The sequence below is a fragment of the Sciurus carolinensis genome, chromosome 8, assembly GCF_902686445.1.
Source record: "Sciurus carolinensis chromosome 8, mSciCar1.2, whole genome shotgun sequence".
NCBI classification, from domain to species: domain Eukaryota; kingdom Metazoa; phylum Chordata; class Mammalia; order Rodentia; family Sciuridae; genus Sciurus; species Sciurus carolinensis.
This window is the reverse complement of record NC_062220.1, coordinates 67793366-67812005: the sequence shown is the minus strand read 5'-3', so window position 1 is coordinate 67812005 and position 18640 is coordinate 67793366. Positions and strand designations below refer to the sequence as shown.

The following is an 18640-nucleotide window of genomic DNA, read 5'->3' as shown; positions in this document are numbered from 1 at the left end:
ACAATTAGGGACTATTTTGAAGACTTATATTCCAATAAATTGGGAAATGTAGAAGAAATGGACATATTTCTAGACAACACAATATGCCAAAACTGAATCAAGAGGACATAGAAAACCTAAAAAGACCAATAACTTGTAGTGAGATACAAGCAGTATAAAAAGACTGTAGGTCAGGGGTGGTGGTGCATACCTGTAATCCCAGTGGCTTGGGAAGCTAAGGCAGGAGGATCATGAGTTCAAAGCCAGCCTCAGCAATTTAGTGAGGCCCTTATCAACTTAACAAGACCCTGTCTCTAAATAAAATATGAAAAAGAGCTGGAGATGTGGCTCAGTGGTTGAGTGCCCCAAAGGACTTCAAACAAAGAAAAGCCCAGGACCAGATGGATTCTCAGCTGAATCTTCCAAACCTTTAAAGAACTAATGCCAATACTCCTCAAATTATTCTATTAAATACAAGGGGATGGAACACTTCCAAATTCATTCTATGAAGCCAGTATAACACTCACATCAAAACCAGATAAGGACACATTAGGAAAAGAAAACTAAGACCAATATTCCTGATGAACTTAGACACAAAAAAATTAATATTAGCAAATTGTGTTCAAAACACATTAAGAAAACGGTACAGCACGACCAGGTTGGTTTTATTCTAGAGATGCAAGGATGGTTTAATATACGCAAATCAATACATGCAATTCATCACATTAACAGAATTAAGGGTATAAATCACTTAGTAATCTTAATAGTTGTAGAGAAAGCCTTAAAAATACTGAATAAAGCAGCAATGAAAGGAATTTACTTCAATATCATAAAGGCTATATATGAAAAACCCGAAGTCAACCTCATAGTAGATGGGAAAAAACTGAAAGCATTTCCACTATAATCTGGGACAAAACAAGGATGTCTACTCCCACTATTCAATTAGTGTTATAAATTCTAGCCAGAGCAATTAGGCAAGAGAAGGAACAAAAAAAAGGGGGGGGGTGTAAAATAGGAAAGGAAGTAATCAAATTATCACTGTTTGCAGACAATATGATCCTATACGTAGAAGATTCAAAAAACTCCACCAAGACTGCTGGAGCTAAATAAACAAATTTGGCAAAGTAGCAGGTTACAAAATCAACAAACGAAAATGAGTAGTTTTCTTATATGCCAACAACAAATCTGCTGAGAAAGAAAGCAGGAAAACAATTCTAGTCACAATAGCCTCAATAAAAATAAAATACCTACGACTAAGAGTGCAAACAATAATAAATGCTGGAGAGGATGTGGAGAAAAAGAAACACTTTACACTGTGGTATAATTTGAAGTCGGGTATTTCCACTAGGAAAATCAGTGAGATTCCTCAAAAGACTAGGCATGGAACCACCATATGACCCAGTTTTACCAATCTTCAATATTTATCCTGAAAAATTAAAGTCATACTACAGTGATCCCTGCATACCCATGTTTATAGCAGCACAATTCACAATAGCCAAACTATGGAATCAGTGTAGGTGTCCATCAATGGATGAATTGATAAAGAAAATTTAGTATACACACACAATGGAGCTTTATTCAGTCATAAATAAAAATGAAATTATAATATTTGCAGGAAAATCGATGGAACTAGAGACCATCATGTTAAGCAAAATAAGTCAGATTCAGAAGGTTAAGGGTCATGTTTTCTGTCATATGTGGAAGCTAGAGAGGAAAATGGAAAGCAAAGGGCAGGGGGTGGATCTCCTATAAATCAAAGGGGACTCAGTTGAGAAAAGGGACCAAGGGGTGAGAGGTGGGGATTGGTGGGGGGAGTGCTGGCCAAATTATATTGTTAGATTGTGTGCATGTATGAATATGTAACAATAAATCCCATCAGTTTGTATAACTGTAATGCACCAATAAAAAATGTGGAAAAAAATGAACAAAGTGAAGAAAAAAGCTAATTATATAAACAAAATATTCAATTAGCTTAATGGCTGTAGATTAAATCACTTTTAACAGGTCATTTCATAGGAATAATATTCATTTAATCCATCGCTGCTTATTAATTATAGAGACAAAGTTTGTCAAAATATATAAATGTATAGAAACCTTTTGGAATATAACCCTAAAGTGAATTACACTTGAAAAATACACACCTGAGCAATGATTTGTTCTCCATCATTGTACACTTTGGTGCCTATCACATCTACCACTTTCAGGCGTTCTGAAACCTATAAAGAAAAAAGGCAGTTACTAAGTAGTAAGAGACTAGTTGGGTAATCTTACCTATTTCGCATGTTAAAAAGTAGCATCCTAGAGGCTAAGTGAGCAGTGTGTACATTATATGCTTGTTATATTAGCTGGTAGCATTTAAAAATAAATTTGTATTTCCAACTTCTCTTGAGAAATCAGAAGACTCAGGAACTCTCAGTCCATATTTTCCTATGGCAACAATACAACTATGGTAGAACAGCAGCTGTTTCTTTAGATGGAGCACATGTTCTCCAGCTTGTCTGGTTTGGTTTTCATCTTTATGTACTTGCCTAGCTCTGAAGGCACTGGATTTCCATCCCTTCTACTTCTATTTAAGGAGATATGCTGCTGGAGAAGATCAGCTGTCTAACGCACATTCTGAAAGGTGGCTAAAATTCTACCAGTAACAAACTGGCCATCCAACATAAGAAAGGAGAAACACGATTGTGTTGACATTTGCCATTTTATATGATCCTGTGGACACATATGTGCCCCTCTTTCGTTACTCTCAAAATATTTCAAATATGAGACTAGGATATCTAGAAAAACACTGAGCTTAACAAAGTAGTATAGAAAGTAAAGCTCTGAAGCTTTCTCAAAAGTTTCTACCATCAAAGATAAAAACAGCTGATGAAGGAGATGAGGGAATGAGTCACAGGGCTGTGCAAGAGGACATTCCAGACAGATGGCAAGTGCACAAGGACCTGAAGCAAGCGAGAGTCAGCATGGTGGAGGAACAGCAAGAAGCTGTATGTCTAAGGCAGGACAATGAACATGGAGAGCAGAAAATGGGCCAGGGATATAGGGCTTGGCCACTGGGCCATAGAGCCTATGAGAAGAGTCTTAAAGAGAGGACTGTGATAATGTAGGTTTTAAAAGGATTATGCTGGCAGGTGATATAAGCCAGGCAAAAAGGTGATGGTGACTCAGACAGAAGGTAACAGCGGTGAACTTGGTGGGAAATAGATACTGAATAAATTCCGAAGATAGTGCTGATCAGGTTACTGATTGGACATGGGTAGGGAAAACCAGCTGAGTTTCCTGGAAGGATGGTATTGCCATCTATGAAGATAAGGAAGAGAAAAAAGGAGATTTGGGATGGTTTTAGGTTTGAGATGATAAACGGTTAGCAATAAAGTCAATTTTAGGAAGTATCAGCATACAGACAGTATTTAAAGCCATGGAATTCAACTTGTGCAATAAGACTAAGAATAGAAGAGATCAAAGACAGAGGCCTAGAAAGCTAATTGTAAGAAGGAAGGAGAGGAGAAAGAAAACAGCAAAGATGACTGATAGGGAGAGGCCGAATACCTTCTGTACTTAGATAACTCTTCCCTGAAAGGTAAAACTAGTGGCTCTTACTGATACATATATGATTATTTTAAGTCTGCACTTAAAGAGCACATATAAATGTGCTATAGGAGCCTGTTGTTTATAACTAACAAAACAAATGCAGTTAGAGGTAGTAAAAGAATGAGTTATAAAAACTTAACACCATGGTTTGGTCTTTTTATTTTTATTCAAATAAACGTTTTTGTAGAACTAATTATTCCTAACAAAATAAACTTTTAAAGCAGAATAAAAGCATAACCACACTCACCTCCAAAGATTTAAGGAATGGCAGTGACTCAATAAAGCTTTCATACATTTTTCTCTTTTTGGCATTGTTTTTCACAATTATTCTCCTGAAGGTTACCCTGTCCTAAAGACAGAATATCAAATACAAAGAAGTTAAAATATAGGGTTTTGGGGGGTTGGAGTAGTACTGGGGACTGAACCCAGGGATCTCTATCACTGAGCTACATTCCCAGCCCTTTTTTAATTTTTTGAGACAGGGTCTCGCTAAATTGCTGAAGGTTTCACTAAATTGCTGAGGCTGGCCCAAAACCTGCAATCCTCCTGCCTCAGTCTCCACAGACATTGGGATTACAGGCATGCACCACCATGGCTGGCTTAAAATGTAGATTTTTTTTTAACTGTAGCTTTTAGAGGAAAAATAGTCTGAATAAGTAGTTTTTTGGGGGGCTGGGGTTGTAGCTCAGTGGCAGAGGGCTTGCCTAGCATGTGTGAGGCACTGGGTTCAATTCTCAGCACCATATAAAAAAATAAATAAAATAAAAGTCATCAACAACTAAAAAAAATTTTTTTAAGTAGTTCTTGGGTTTTGATTTTCTTTTTTCTTTCCTTTCCTTCTTTCTTTCTTTCTTTTTTTTTTTTTTTCTTTTTTTTGAGGGGGGAGATGGGGGGGTACCCAAAATTGAACCCAGGGTGCTTAACCACTGAGTCACATCTCCAGTACTTCTTTATATTTTATTTAGAGACAGGGTCTACTAAGTTGCCAAGGCTGACTTTGAACTTGTGATCCTCCTGCCTCAGCCTCCCAAGTCTCTGGCATTACAGATGTTCAAAATTGAAGGTTTTATTCCCCATATAGAATAATAATTGAAGATGTCAAAATAAAAGGCTAACAACATCATTTTACTTTTAATTCAACTGATTTCATATTTTTATTTCTTCAGGCACAAAATTAATGTGGAATCACATAAAATATCTTCATTTTTTAAAAAGGAAGCATCAGGTTTACTTTTGTTCCTACATCTGACCAACATGTTGGGCTATACACCACAAGGTGGCGCCATGACATCATCTTAAAAAATATATACTAGTATGTACTTTTCCTGTGTTTGGCAACCCTAGAGGATTGCAAAATCAGTTAGGACATGACAAGCACTTTTATAAAAAACAAAGTAGGACATAAAATCTTTGTAGTAAAGTATTGTTTTGTTAAATATTTCTGTCATACACAGACACAGAAATAAATATCCTGGTCTTGATGTTCCTAACATAGACCAAAGTAAAAATCATATGAAAAACAATAGAAAAACATTTTAATCACAAAGAAATTACAAAATAAGAGATTTTGAAACATTACATGCTCTCTCTAGGTTCATTTTCATATCCACATTATGATAGAGTTTCTTTAACTGTGAAGGCTCAGAGAAACTACATTTTCTTGTCTAATTCTAGAGCTTTTCATGTTTTATCTAATTTTTATGGTCTAAAATCCTCTCATTTATATTTATATTACATGATCTCAAACATGCAGAACTTAATTTATGAACTAGGAAAATTTTTGAGGGTAGAAGTTCAAAAATTATTTTCCTAAAAATTTTATTCTGAAATAATTTTGACAAAATATTAGTTTAATTCTTAAAAATAAAATATTATTTTAATTACATAGTTTGGTGCTCATTGGTAAACAATTATAATATCTTAGTAAAATTAAAACTGAAATGTTAATACATTATTATGCCAACATATTAAGGCTGAAGTTAAATGTTCTAGTATGACAGAGGAAAATTCTAGTGTATATTAAAAGTCTTTAGGTGAATGTTGTGTGCCCAAAATTCATAACCCCCCACTGTAATGGAATTAAGAGGTTTTTGGGAGGCAATTAGGGCATGACTATGGAGCCCTCATGAATGCATTAATGCTTATTTTAAAAGCCCTAGAGAACCGCCTTTCCCCTTCCATCAAATGAGGACAGTCAGAAGATGGTCATCTATAAGCCAGGAAGCAGACCTTCACCAGACACCAACTCTTCCTGCGCCTTCATCTTGGACTTCCCAGCCTCCAAAACTCAGAGAACTATTTGCTGTTTAACCTTGTTTGAGCAGCCCCAACAGAAGAGGACACTAGGAAATTAAACATCCTATTTCCCAATTTAGTTTAATGCAATGTTAATATCGTCTGTAATTTGATTTCTTCTACTCTGAACAACATTTTTAAAAAGAGAAAATTTTACAAGATAATTCACAAAAATACTGAAATCATTTCCAAGCCTGACTCTGCATCAGCATCAGCTGTAGTGATTTCTGAGCTCCTGGCCTTTAATGATTCGAAGTCTGTGCATGTTGGCTCCCCCAAATGATTCTGATATACAATCAGGATTGGGAAGCAGACACAACACCATATTGTGGACAGAATTTACTAGAAACAGAGAAGACCCAAGAATTTACTAGAAACAGAGAAGACCCAAAATATTTCAGCAATTTAGAAATGAACCATGAGTTATAGCTCTCAGGAAGAATTTTCCACGAATGGCCCACCTCTCCACACCCACCATGATATATAAAGTCCAGAAAGTCCGATCTCAAATGCTCTTGACCTAGTCATTTCAATAATCTCCTCTCTGCATCACCTGCATGATCATACAGATCAGCTCATCTCTTAGGCTAACAACAACCATGTATTATTTACAGAGTCAGATTGTTCAATACAGGACTTTTCTCTTGGGATTTGCTTATCTTTATATATGCACGTATATAGCAGCACTCTTTTAAGGTCTGTCCACCTTAAATTTTTCTTTTCTACTTGATTTTCCATGAAAAGGGGTATGTTAAGCAAGTTGCTCTAAAAAAGCAGGTTTGAAATATTATAATTTTTAAAAGCTATTGTACTTAGGCATGTCTTCCAAGATGTTAATCACAAACTGCCCCCTTTATTTACTTTAATAACATGTACAGGCCACTGAAAATTTCTGAAGATGTTCTTGGAAGCTTAAATATTATGCACAGTGGGCCTTCTATACCTGATCAAGGTTTCCACCAGAGACGAAAATGATCAGGATTCCAAGAAGCCAACCTCTATGACAGGTTTTAGTCAAAACGCAGCCACATTACAAATATTGCCTAAAATTACCTTCAGACTATGTGAATAAGGCATATGATACATGAAATGTAACCAAATTTCTCGTTTAGACTTGGGTCCACACCCAAGTTAGCTCATTATATTTATGTAAATATTCTAAAATCTGAAAAAAATGTGAAATCTGAAACTTTTCTGGTCCAAGCATTTCAGAGAAGAGATATTCAACCTGTACCTTGAAGAAAATTTTCTCAAATATGCTTTTAAACCAAATTTTTAAAGTTTTAAGTTTAGTACTTCTACAAAACTTTAAAGTTGATTTAAAGACATGGAGTCTAGGGGGTAGGGAGGGGAGGGAGACTTCACATGTAATAGGAGGATATGAAGTATCAGGTACTATTGAAGCAGATATTGGAAGACTGTGCTTAAGGTGGTGATTCTCAAATTTTAATAGGTTTACAGATTCCTTGGGAGTCTAGCTGCAATGCAGATTCTGACTCAGTGGGTCCTGGGTGAGGTCTGCTATTTGCTTTCCTCCTCAGCTCCAAGAAGGGGCCAGACCTTGCTTTAGGCAGCACTGGTTTAGGGAAATGTTTATAATGCACGTAATTTTTTTTGAATTGTTGAAAACAGCCCATTCTATAGTTTTGATGTGCAAATATGAGATTTTTCTCTCAAATTCTGTGAAAGGAGAAGATATTGAAATAAATAAGAAGTATATTAACTATCTCGTTTGCGAGCACTGTAGTGTTACAGAAGTTCAACTCAGCACTTGATTCAGAAATGGATTTGGCTGATAAAAATATCTCTTGATCTGAGAAATAAGACATTTTACATTTCTTTTTATTAGAACCAGAGAGGTATGGAATTTTCCACTTGTGGTATCATGTTGGTGCTCAAAAATGTTTTGAATTTTAGAGTATTTCAGATTCGAGATATTCAACTTGTACTAATGCCCAGGTCCCACTGCCAGAGATTCTGATTGAATTTATCTATGATGGGGTCTCGGCAAGAGTATTTTTTTATTTGATTTTTTATTGGTTCTTTTTAGTTACACATGACAATAGAATTCATCTTGACATAATTATAAAAACATGGAATATAATTTATTCTAATTCAGTCCCCACTACTTCCCCTTCCTTCTTCCACCCTGCTCCTCCCCTCTACTTACTCTATTAATCTTTCTGCTATTTTCTTATATATATATTTTTAATTAGTATCCTATGGATATACATGATGGTGAGATTCACACTGGTACATTCATATATGAACATAAGAAAGTTAGGTTAGTTTCATTCTATTCTTTCCCTATACCATCCTTCCCTTCCTCCCTTTCCTTCATTCCTCTTTGTCTACTCCACTGATCTTCTATCACCCACACCCCACCCTGGCTTATTTTGGATTAGCTTCCACATATCAGATAAAACATTCAACCTTTGTCTTTTGGGGACTGGCTTATTTCACTGAGCGTGATAGTCTCCAGTTCCATTCATTTACCAGCAAATGCCACAAGGTCATTCTTCTTTGTGGCTAATATTCCATTATATATATCACATTTTCTTTAGCTATTATTTTGTTGAAGGGTACCTCAGTTGGCTCCAAAGCTTGGCTATTGTGAATTGAGCTGCTATAAACATAGATGTGGCTATGTCACTGCAGTATACTGATTTTAATCCTTTGGTTATAAACCGAGGGGTAGGATAGCTGAGTCATATGGTGGTTCCATTCCTAGTTTTTGAGGAATCTTCATACTGCTTTCCAGAGCAGTTGCACCTGTTTACAGTCCCACCAACAATATATGAGTATACCCTTTCCCCCTATATGCTCACTAACATTTACTGTTATTTGTATTCTTGATAATTGCCATTCTGGTAGAATGAGATGAAATCTCAGTGTTGTTTTAATTTGCATTTCTCTAACTGCTAGAGATGTTGAACACTTTTTCATATATTTGTTGGGTCAAGAGGATTTTTTTTTTAATACCCGAGGTAATTCTGATGGACAACCAGGTGAGAAACAAGTATTTTTGCTCTACATAACTGCTCTTTTTTTTTTTTTTTTTTAATACTTTTTAGTTGTCAATGGACCTTTATTTTATTTATTTATATGCAGTGCTGAGAACTGAACCCAGTGCTAGGCAAGTGCTCTTCCACTGAGCCACAACCCCATCAATGGATTCCAAGAGAATCAGTCTCTAGTGGTTTTTTCTAGACTCTAGCACTCATCATAATCACCTGGAGGAGTTGCTCAAATACAGACTACTGGGCCCCATCTCTAGAGTTTCTGATTCATAGTTCAGAATCAAGAGGTGGGGCCCTAGAATGTGCATTTCTCACAAGTTCCCAGGTGACACAGATGCCACCATCCAGGAAGCACACTTTGAGAACCACTGATTTCTCAGACTGTAATATCTCAGAGAGCAACCTGGGAAAAAACACTGAAGACTTTGTGTGGCTGGGTGTTTTTGAAGAGTGGGTAAGAGAGGAACATGTTGGGTGTTTTTCCTACTGCAGGGCTGGCAGATCCCAAGTTCCAGACTCGACTAGAGGAGGGGGGAAAGGACATGAAGCTCTGACTTAGCACAGTCTCAGTGCCCAACAGGTCAGCATGAAGCTTAATAAACTGCTTAATAAATAAAGTGCTTAAAAAATTCCCTTGTGACTAACAATTCCAAATAAATCTATTAGAATTAAAATACAGTGTAACAATTTCTTACAAATAAAAGCACTGAGGTCAAACAACTGTTTTACTCACCAGACCCCACAGAGCACCGGGAGAGGTAGCAGTGATTGTAGCTGCTCTGGGCGTATTGTACATTAAGGCCAGTTCGCCGAAACTCCCACGATTATCGTAGTTACCAACACATCTTCCAACACCATCGCATTTTACGTAAATATCAAATGTTCCTCTGTTGGACATATATAAATTAGGGGTAAAAATAATTCAAGCAAACTCCCGTTACAATAAGACATTTCAGAGAAAACCCTTGTGCAATACACTTTTATTTCTGGCCTGTCTAGCCCCTCTGGTGATAAATAATAAAAGGCCATCAATATGTTGATCAATACATTGTAAAGAGATCAATCAGCTAGACTAGGGTAGGGGCCACATATGTGCCTCCTGGGAAAAATGGGACTAAACAATAACAATTTAGGAGAATAAATGATAATAATATAAAAGCACAGCCACATAGTATATGAACAGAAAATCACCTAAAGGAATGTATATCACATTGACCATACTTAGACCACAGAACAGTGAGGGATTCCAGGGATGATCCATGTAATTAAGAGTTTGTTTCTCAAATGAACATGTATTATTTTTTGTGACCAGAAGAAAATGACTATTTTTTTAAAGAATACATCTATAATAATTTAGTTATCCACTACTCTAATCTATAGCAACAGACTGGATGCCTGATTTCATAAATAGTTCTATTGGAATATAAATATATTTGTTCCTTTATGCTTGATCTATGGTTGATTTGACTACAACAACAGATGTGAACAGTTGTAAAGACCCACAAAGCCTCAAAAATTTACTCTTTTGCCCCTCTACATAATATGTCCCTTTATTTTAGATCCGCCCCCCCAATCTAAAGCTAAAAAGCAATAAAAAATCATATTATATGTCTGATCCTGGACTTTTATATAATTTTTCCATTCTTTTTTCCTTTGGTAATGCGGGGTGGGTTACTGGGGATTGAACCCAGAGATACTTTACCACTGAGCTACATCCCCAACCCTTTTTACTTTTTATTTTTAGACAGGGTCTCACTAAGTTGCTTAGTCTCACTAAGTTGCTGAGGTTAGCCTCAAACTTGTAATCCTCCTGCCTCCACCTCCTGACTCACTGGAATTACAGGCATGTGCCACCATGTAAGTGTACTACACATTATCCAGGCCCTGTACTATATGAACTATCCTTCATGTTGGTGACTGCCATTCCACATACTGTACTTTATCAGACAGAACATGATTTCAAGGCTTACTGAAGCACCTGTGAGGACACACAAGATAAAGTCTTTGAGTTTATTTTGGTGGCAAAAAAAAAAAAAGTAATACCTTTTAAAATTAGAAAAGGATTATGAATGATAAATGAGACCAGAAACATAAGATAATAGATATTAATGAAGAAAGAATAAGGAAAAAGGTAAGTGGTATTTAATATAATTTCATGGACTGAATGACTATTTCAAGGATACTCTCTAGAATTTATTCTATGAACAATTATTTTCCAAGTATAGATCAAACTCTTCTACTTATTTTATTTACACTTTTCCACTGAAACTATCTTCTACGTTTACCACTTTGAAAAGGATAAAACATAAAATGTGCTGATAAGAAGTAAAACAAGATACCAACTCAGTTGAAATAACATCAATCTAATGTCTGTTAAAAACAAACAAATAAATAAACACACCTATGAGCTGCTTTTCACATGGTTTCCTTGCTAATAGTGTGAGGCCTCAGGTAGTACGGAACCATGGGAAAAGCACAGAGGCCAGGAGAGAGGGCTACGGGGTCAGCTCCACACTGACCATCTGGGTAACTGAGCCCTATCACTTCCGTGTGCCTGAGTGTTTCATTTCTCAATGGGTGATTAGGGTCTAATTGAAGAAAGAGCATACTATTATCAAACCTAAGGTAGTTTTTATAGTAAAAAATACCCACTACAAAAGATTAATACCATATCATATTTGGGTTCTCATATTCCCCTACAATTAAACATAGTTGAGTGAATTTCTCAACTGTTCATTGATGAAGGCTGGTAATAATAACAAAAATCATGACTTTGATTTATATTTGGGGTAACTGGTTTTGTTCTATTCCAAAATGCTTGTTAGTGTTTTGGTAACAGGTCACCCAGGCATCAGGTACGAGGGAATGGAGAGATGACTGGAAACCTTGATTCAAAGAGCATGCATGATTCATGTGTAAAGGACACCCACAGAGCCCACGTTGGGCCCAGTACAACGCTACCCAGAGAAGCACATGTAATCCAACAATCAGGCTGGGAGTTGATACCCGTTCCACATAAAACTGGAAAGCTTAGGGACACCGACTATCACATGAACACTTGATCCTCCCTTTACAAAAGTGAAGAAATGAGGACTGCGCCCAGACTGCTCCAGTTATGCTTCTGTTCTCATTTATTTAATGTATAAGGCGCACTGTTCTTTGATGAAGTAAAACACAACTTTTCTGCAATTTGATTTTCAATAGAAATAAATGTGTGCACTCTCATTTTAATAAAACAGTGTCTCTAGAGTTTTTTATAGACAAATATAATAAGGCACAAATAGTTTCTGGAAGTACACACAAACTCTGCACTATACTGAATGGTTATAATGAAGCAACAGAAAAGAAAGACTGGCTTTTAACTTTATGCCCTCGAAATATCTGAATTCTTTTATCCATGAGGATGCTTTGCTTTTATAGCTAATAAAATAACTTTTAAAAATATAATAACAGACCGAATTCTACTGTGATTTAACATGTTAGACTTTGTATTTTACTTCTATTCTCGCTATAATGGTCATCTACTACACACTATTATTATACACTATCTTCCAAATGCAAGCAAGTAAATGAGGATGCTCACATTAATGACTAAATCTTACAGATTAAGCAAATATCATCAGTTCCTCTAAAAACCATGCCTTTTTTCATGATCCAGCATGATTTCAATGCAGATACTGAAAATGGGTTTACTGTGCCCATTATGTAGCAATAATAATAAAGAAGCAATAGCAACTAGCATACACTAACTTGTCAGTTGTCATAATAGCTGCTGGAATTCTACACAAAAGGTTCTTTAAATTTCAGTAGTGAATTAGATAAAACTTACCTATCAATTACATAAAAGTTGTCACCATCATCACCTTGATCAATTACATGCTCCCCTTCTTTGACCAATTTTTCAAACATGGCATCTAATACTTGAGACATCTGCTCCTGTTTTTTTTAAAAAAATATAGTATTTATATTTATCAAGAACATTTTCTTAAGTAACCATAATTACCTCTGTATTTCTGTGAATGATCTCAAAGAAATGGAAATATCACCATTGCCATCAAATCTTGTCAGAAAAATACATTGTAAGTTTTCTGTATCACATACAAATAAAATGATTATATAGTCAGTCCCAGATTCAGTATATGAATAAAATTAATTATAATTAGTCTATTTCAGAATATTCGCTATATCACCACTTTAAAGTGAAAAATAAACCACCATCTATCTCATGAAAATATAATTTTAGCAACTAAAATGACCAGGTGGTAAATAATTCTTTTGAAACTCTTCTAAAGATACCTGTTTTAAAATTTCCTATCAGAATGGAGGAAGGAAGGACTGTATAGAGGGAAAAGAGGGGTGGGAGGGGTGGGGGGAAGGGAAAAAAATAATAGAATGAATCAAACAACATTACCCTATGTAAATTTATGATTAGACAAATGATATGCCTTTACACCATGTACAAACAGAGAAACAACATGTATCCCATTTGTTTACAATTAAAAAAAATTTTCCTATCAAAGATACCTGTTTTAAAATTTCCTATCAATCATCACTAAAATTTATGTCAAATTTACCCACACACTTGATGAACTTAGATCCTCACCCAGATCCTTTTCATTTTAGCATCAAAAACAAAATAGGACAAAGTAGAAAACAAAGCAAAATATTCCATCACTATTCTTTATCTTCAGGCAACCATCTACCTCACCAGGGCAGACCTATCAGAAATAGTTCAACAACTATAACTCAATGACTACTTAAACTATATAAAATTTTATCCTGCTCAAGTGAGATCGACAAGTTCTTAAAGATAAACTTCGACAAATGAGAATAAACTTGGAGGTGAAAGAACTCTTTCCTCAGAACCCATACAGGAACAATTCAGACCTCTGAACAGGGAGAACAAATGGATGTGGAGAAGAGTGTGGTGCAAGAGTAACAGAAAGTTAGGCGCCCAGAGGCTCATGTGTTCTACCACTTCTAAGTCCTAAGCTCTTGGTCAAGTCACTCTGTGGGTACAAAAATGGTGTATCACTTACTGCCTAGGTCCAAATCAATTTATTTTACAACCAAATTAAGGAGGTGATAATAGATTAGGGATGCAAGTGAAAAGAGTTTGAAAAACCAAACTGTTCTGGATCAAGAGGATTACAAGTCACATGTGATTCTCCTCTTGAGTCTCCATTCATAGGGAATGTGAAAACTCGAATCCACGACAGTATAGAGCATGGCAAGGGGCACTTGATGAGTGAGAGTTCCTGTGCAAAAATGGTGAGTTCGATGCGGCAGAGGGAGCTCTCCAGAGTAGCACAGGTGGGCTGCAGGGTGGAGGGTCCAACGTGCCTAGCCCAGCACCAGAAAGCTCCAAGGTGGGAAAGCCCTGGTTCTATCAGGATGGGACTGAAACACAAAGCTGAAAACAAGTGAAATGGTTAAAGCCCTACAAGGGTCAATTCATGTCTTCCTTCACAATTCCTCTGCTCTGAACACAGAATGCCTAGCAGTCAAGTGTTGACCCAACTCTTCCCAGACAAGACAAATCCAACTAGAACCGACAAAGGTGAATTCTGGTGCCCTAGACCCAAGATCCTCACCTGCTGGGATTGAGGGGTTCCCCAACGTAACAGCCGCCCCACAGTAGCACAGCCCACACAGAACACTGGCTGACAGGCCTGCCCTACTTACTCAGAGCTCTAAATCCACTCTCTGTTGCCCCTCTGGCAGCCTACAAGACTAAACAGCAAAGGAGCACCACATGGGATAGCTATTTCAAGAACAGTAGAGAGCATTTAGAAAGTTCTGCTTGTATACCCAGATAATATACTCATGAGGTTAAAACAAAACAAAACAGCATGTTTAGAAAAAGAGCAAAAAGTGTACCTTGGAAATTTAAAACATGATGGCCAATGTTCCCCGCTTCAAAATAGACTTTTTAGAGCAGTTTTAGGTTCACAGGCACATTGGACAGATATCCCATACATACATCCCCTGCCCATATACCTCCCAGTCTCCCTCAGTATACACATCCCCCACCAGAGTGGTAATTTTTACACTTTGATGACCCTACATTGACATATCATCATAACCCAAAGTCCACAGTTTACATGAGGGTTCACTCTTGCTCTTGTGCATTCTAAGAGTTGGGACAAAAAAATGTGTAACGACACATAACCACCATGGCAGTACCATACAGAATAGTTTCACGCCCTAAAATACTTCATACCTCACCTACTCATCCCTCTTCCCCGCTGACTAATGGCAACCACTGACCCTTTCACTGTCTCCATAGTTTTGCCCTTTCCAGAATGTCATATAATTGGGATCATACAGCAGGTAGGTAGCCTTTTCAGGTTGGCTTCTTTTACTCAATAATATGCACACAAGGTTCCTCCATGTCTTTTCATGGCTTAATAGCTCCTTTCTTTTCAATGGAAAATAACATTCCCTTGCCTGGACATACTGCAGTTTGTTTATCCACTCATCTGCTAATAGATAGCTTAGTCACTCTCAAGTTTTGGCAATTATGAATAAAGCTGCTATAAACATCTACACACAGGATTTTCGCATCAATGTTTTCAACTTCTCTAGGTAAAAACCAAGGAGTTTCCTGTGAGTTTTTGATGAAAGTGGTTTTGTAAGATACTACCAAAGTATCTTCCAAAGTGTCTACAGCATCTTGCATTCCCACTAGCAACAAATGAGAGTTCCTGTAGCTCTGTATCTTCAGGATATGACTGGTGGTCTCAGTGTTTTGAATATTGGCCATTCTGATAGGTAATGGTATCTCATTATTGCTTTAATTTGCATTTTCCTGATGACATATGAGGTGGCACCTCTTTACATGCTCACTTGCCATCTGTTCATCATTTTTGATGAGGTATCTGTTAGGTCTTGGGTTCATTTTTCAATCAGGTTGTTTTCTTACTGTTAAATTTTTTATTTTTATTTTTTGCATTCAAATAATTCTTTTTCTCTTATTAACAATAGATATGACATAGGTTATACACTTATGCAAAACTTTAAAACAGCATCTTTCTATCTTTACAAACCCTCACACAGTTGAATGCTTTGCAATTTCTACCTAAGAAACATCATTTTCTTCTGATGGCAGACAAAACATGAAGAGGTTCCTTTGAAGGTTCTAAACAGAAGATCAGAGCATTGGACCTCAGCTTGATTATTATTATTATTATTTTGTTGTTGTTCCAATTAGATATACATGACAGCAGAATGCATTTGAATTCATTGTACACAAATGGGGCACAACTTTCCATTTCTCTGGTTATACACAAAGCAGAGGCACATCATCTGTGTAATCTTGTATGTACATAGGGTAATAATGTCCGTCTCATTCCACCATCTTTCCGATCCCCTTCTCCCCTTCCCTCCCCTCACTCTCCTCTGCCCAATCTAAAGTTTCTCCATTCTTCCCTTGCCCCTAACACGCCATTATGGATCAGCATCTGCTTATCAGAGAAAATATTTGGCCTTTGGTTTTTTGGGATTGGCTTATTTCACTTAGTATGATATTCCACAACTTCATCGATTTACCTGCAAATGCCATAATTTCATTCTTCTTTAAGGCTGAGAATATTCCACTGTGTACATACACCACAGGTTTTTTTTTTATCCATTCATCCATTGAAGAGCATCAATGTTGGTTCCACAGTTTAGAAATTGTGAACTGAGCTGCTATAAACATTGATGTGGATGCATCACTGTAGTATGCTGATTTTAAGTCCTTTGGGTATAAACTGAGGAGTGGGCTAGCTGGGTCAAATGGTGGTTCCATCCCCAGTGTTCTAAGGAATCTCCAAACTGCTTTCCAGAATGGCTGCACCAGTCCCACCAGCAATGTATGAGTGTACATTTTTCACCACATCCTCACCAACATTTATTGTTGCTTTTATTCTTGATAATTGCCATTCTGACTGGAGTGAGATAAAATTTTAGAGTAGTTTTGATTTGCATTTCTCTAATTACTAGAGATGTTGAACATTTTTTCATGCATTTATTGATTGATTGTATTTCTTCTGTGAAGTGTCTGTTCAGTTCCTTAGCTCATTTATTGATTGGGTTACTGTTGTTTTGGCATTGAATTTTTGGAGTTCTTTATATATATATCCTAGAGATTAGTGCTCTATCAGAGGTGCACGTGGTAAAGATTTTCTCCCATTCTGTAGGCTCTCATCATGTTACTGATTGTTTCCTTTGCTGAGAAAAAGCTTTTTGGTTTGAATCCATACCATTTATTGACTCTTGATTTTACTTATTGCACTTTAGGAATCTTGTTAAGGAAGTCAAGTCCTAAGCTGACATGATGAAGATTTCAGCCTACTCTTTCTTCTATTAGGTGCAGGGTCTCTGTTTTAATTCCTAGGTCCTTGAACCACTTTGAATTGAGTTTTGTGTAGGGTGAAAGATAGGGATTTAATTTCATTTTGCTGCAGATGGATTTCCAGTTTTCCCAGCACCATTTGTTGAAGAGACTATCTTCTTGTTTTTGGTGCCTTTTTCCTAGTATGAGATAACTGTATTCATGTGGGTTTGTCTCTGTATCTTGTTTTCTGTTCCATTGGTCTACATGTCTATTTTGGTGCCAATACCATGCTTTTTTTGTTATGATACCTCTGTAGTATAGTTTAAGGGCTGGTATTATGATATCTCCTGTTCATTCTTCTTGCTAAGAATTGCCTTGGTAATTCTGGGCCTCTTATTTTTCCAAATGAATTTCATAATTGCTTTTTCTATTTCTATCAGGAACGTCACTGGGATTTAAATTGGGATTGTGTTAAATCTGTATAGCACTTTTGGTAGTATGGTCATTTTGACAATATTAATTCTGCCTATCCAAGAACATGGGAGATCTTTCCATCTTCAAAGGTCTTCTACAAATTCTTTCTTTTCTTACCATTAAATTTTAAGATCTGTTTATGTATGTTGGGACAACCACCATTTATCATATATATCTCTTGCAAATATTTGCTCCCAGTCTGTGTTTCTCTTTTCATTTTACTGTGTCTTTTGCAGCACAGAAATTTCTGGATTTCATCCAATTTTTTAAATCTAGTGTTGTATCTAAATAAAAAATTATCACCGGTCCTATATCATCTTGATTTTCTCATACATATTATCATCTAGGAGTTTTATACTTTGAACATTTAGGTCTGTGATTCATTCTGAGTTCATTTTTATGAAGGCTGTAAGATACATATCTAGATTCCTTTTTTATTTGCAAGCAATGTAAAGTTGTTCCAGCACCAAAAAAAAAAAAAAGAGTTTGTTGTTCCACTATATTGCCTTTGCTCCTTTGTCAAAGATCAGGTAATGTATGTGGAGTGGTTGGGGGCTATTTTGTCCCATTGGTCAATTTATGCATTCTTTTGCCAATATCTCACTGTCTTGATTATCACAGCTTTACACTAAGTCTTAAAGTCAGTATCAGTCTTCTTTGTCCTTCAATATTGTAGTTGCTACTCTGAGTTTTTAATCTCTCTGGATTTATCTATTTTGGGTATAAACTTAGAACCAATTTGTCCATATCTATGAAATAACTTGCTGGGATTTTTACTGGAATTGTATTAAATCTACAAACTGACCTGGAAAGACTTTGCATCTTGACAATATTGTCTTCCTATCCATGAACATGGAGTATCTCTCCATTTTATTTCATTCTTTGTATTGATTTATGATGAGAGTATTGTAGTTTTCCTCATGTAGATCTGATACAAATTTTTGTTAAATTTATATCTTCT

General features: G+C 36.3%; 1 protein-coding gene across 1 annotated transcript in view; it reads right to left on the bottom strand.

The window, feature by feature from the left end:
* Positions 1–18640, bottom strand: part of Prkar2b (protein kinase cAMP-dependent type II regulatory subunit beta) — a 98904-nt gene that overhangs the window by 11162 nt on the left and 69102 nt on the right. The window contains exons 5-8 of the mRNA XM_047562695.1: positions 12715–12821; positions 9619–9772; positions 3818–3919; positions 2121–2195 (exon numbers count right to left, since the gene is read on the bottom strand). Of these exons, the coding sequence (XP_047418651.1) occupies positions 2121–2195; positions 3818–3919; positions 9619–9772; positions 12715–12821 (438 nt within the window). The remainder of the gene's footprint in view (positions 1–2120; positions 2196–3817; positions 3920–9618; positions 9773–12714; positions 12822–18640) is intronic.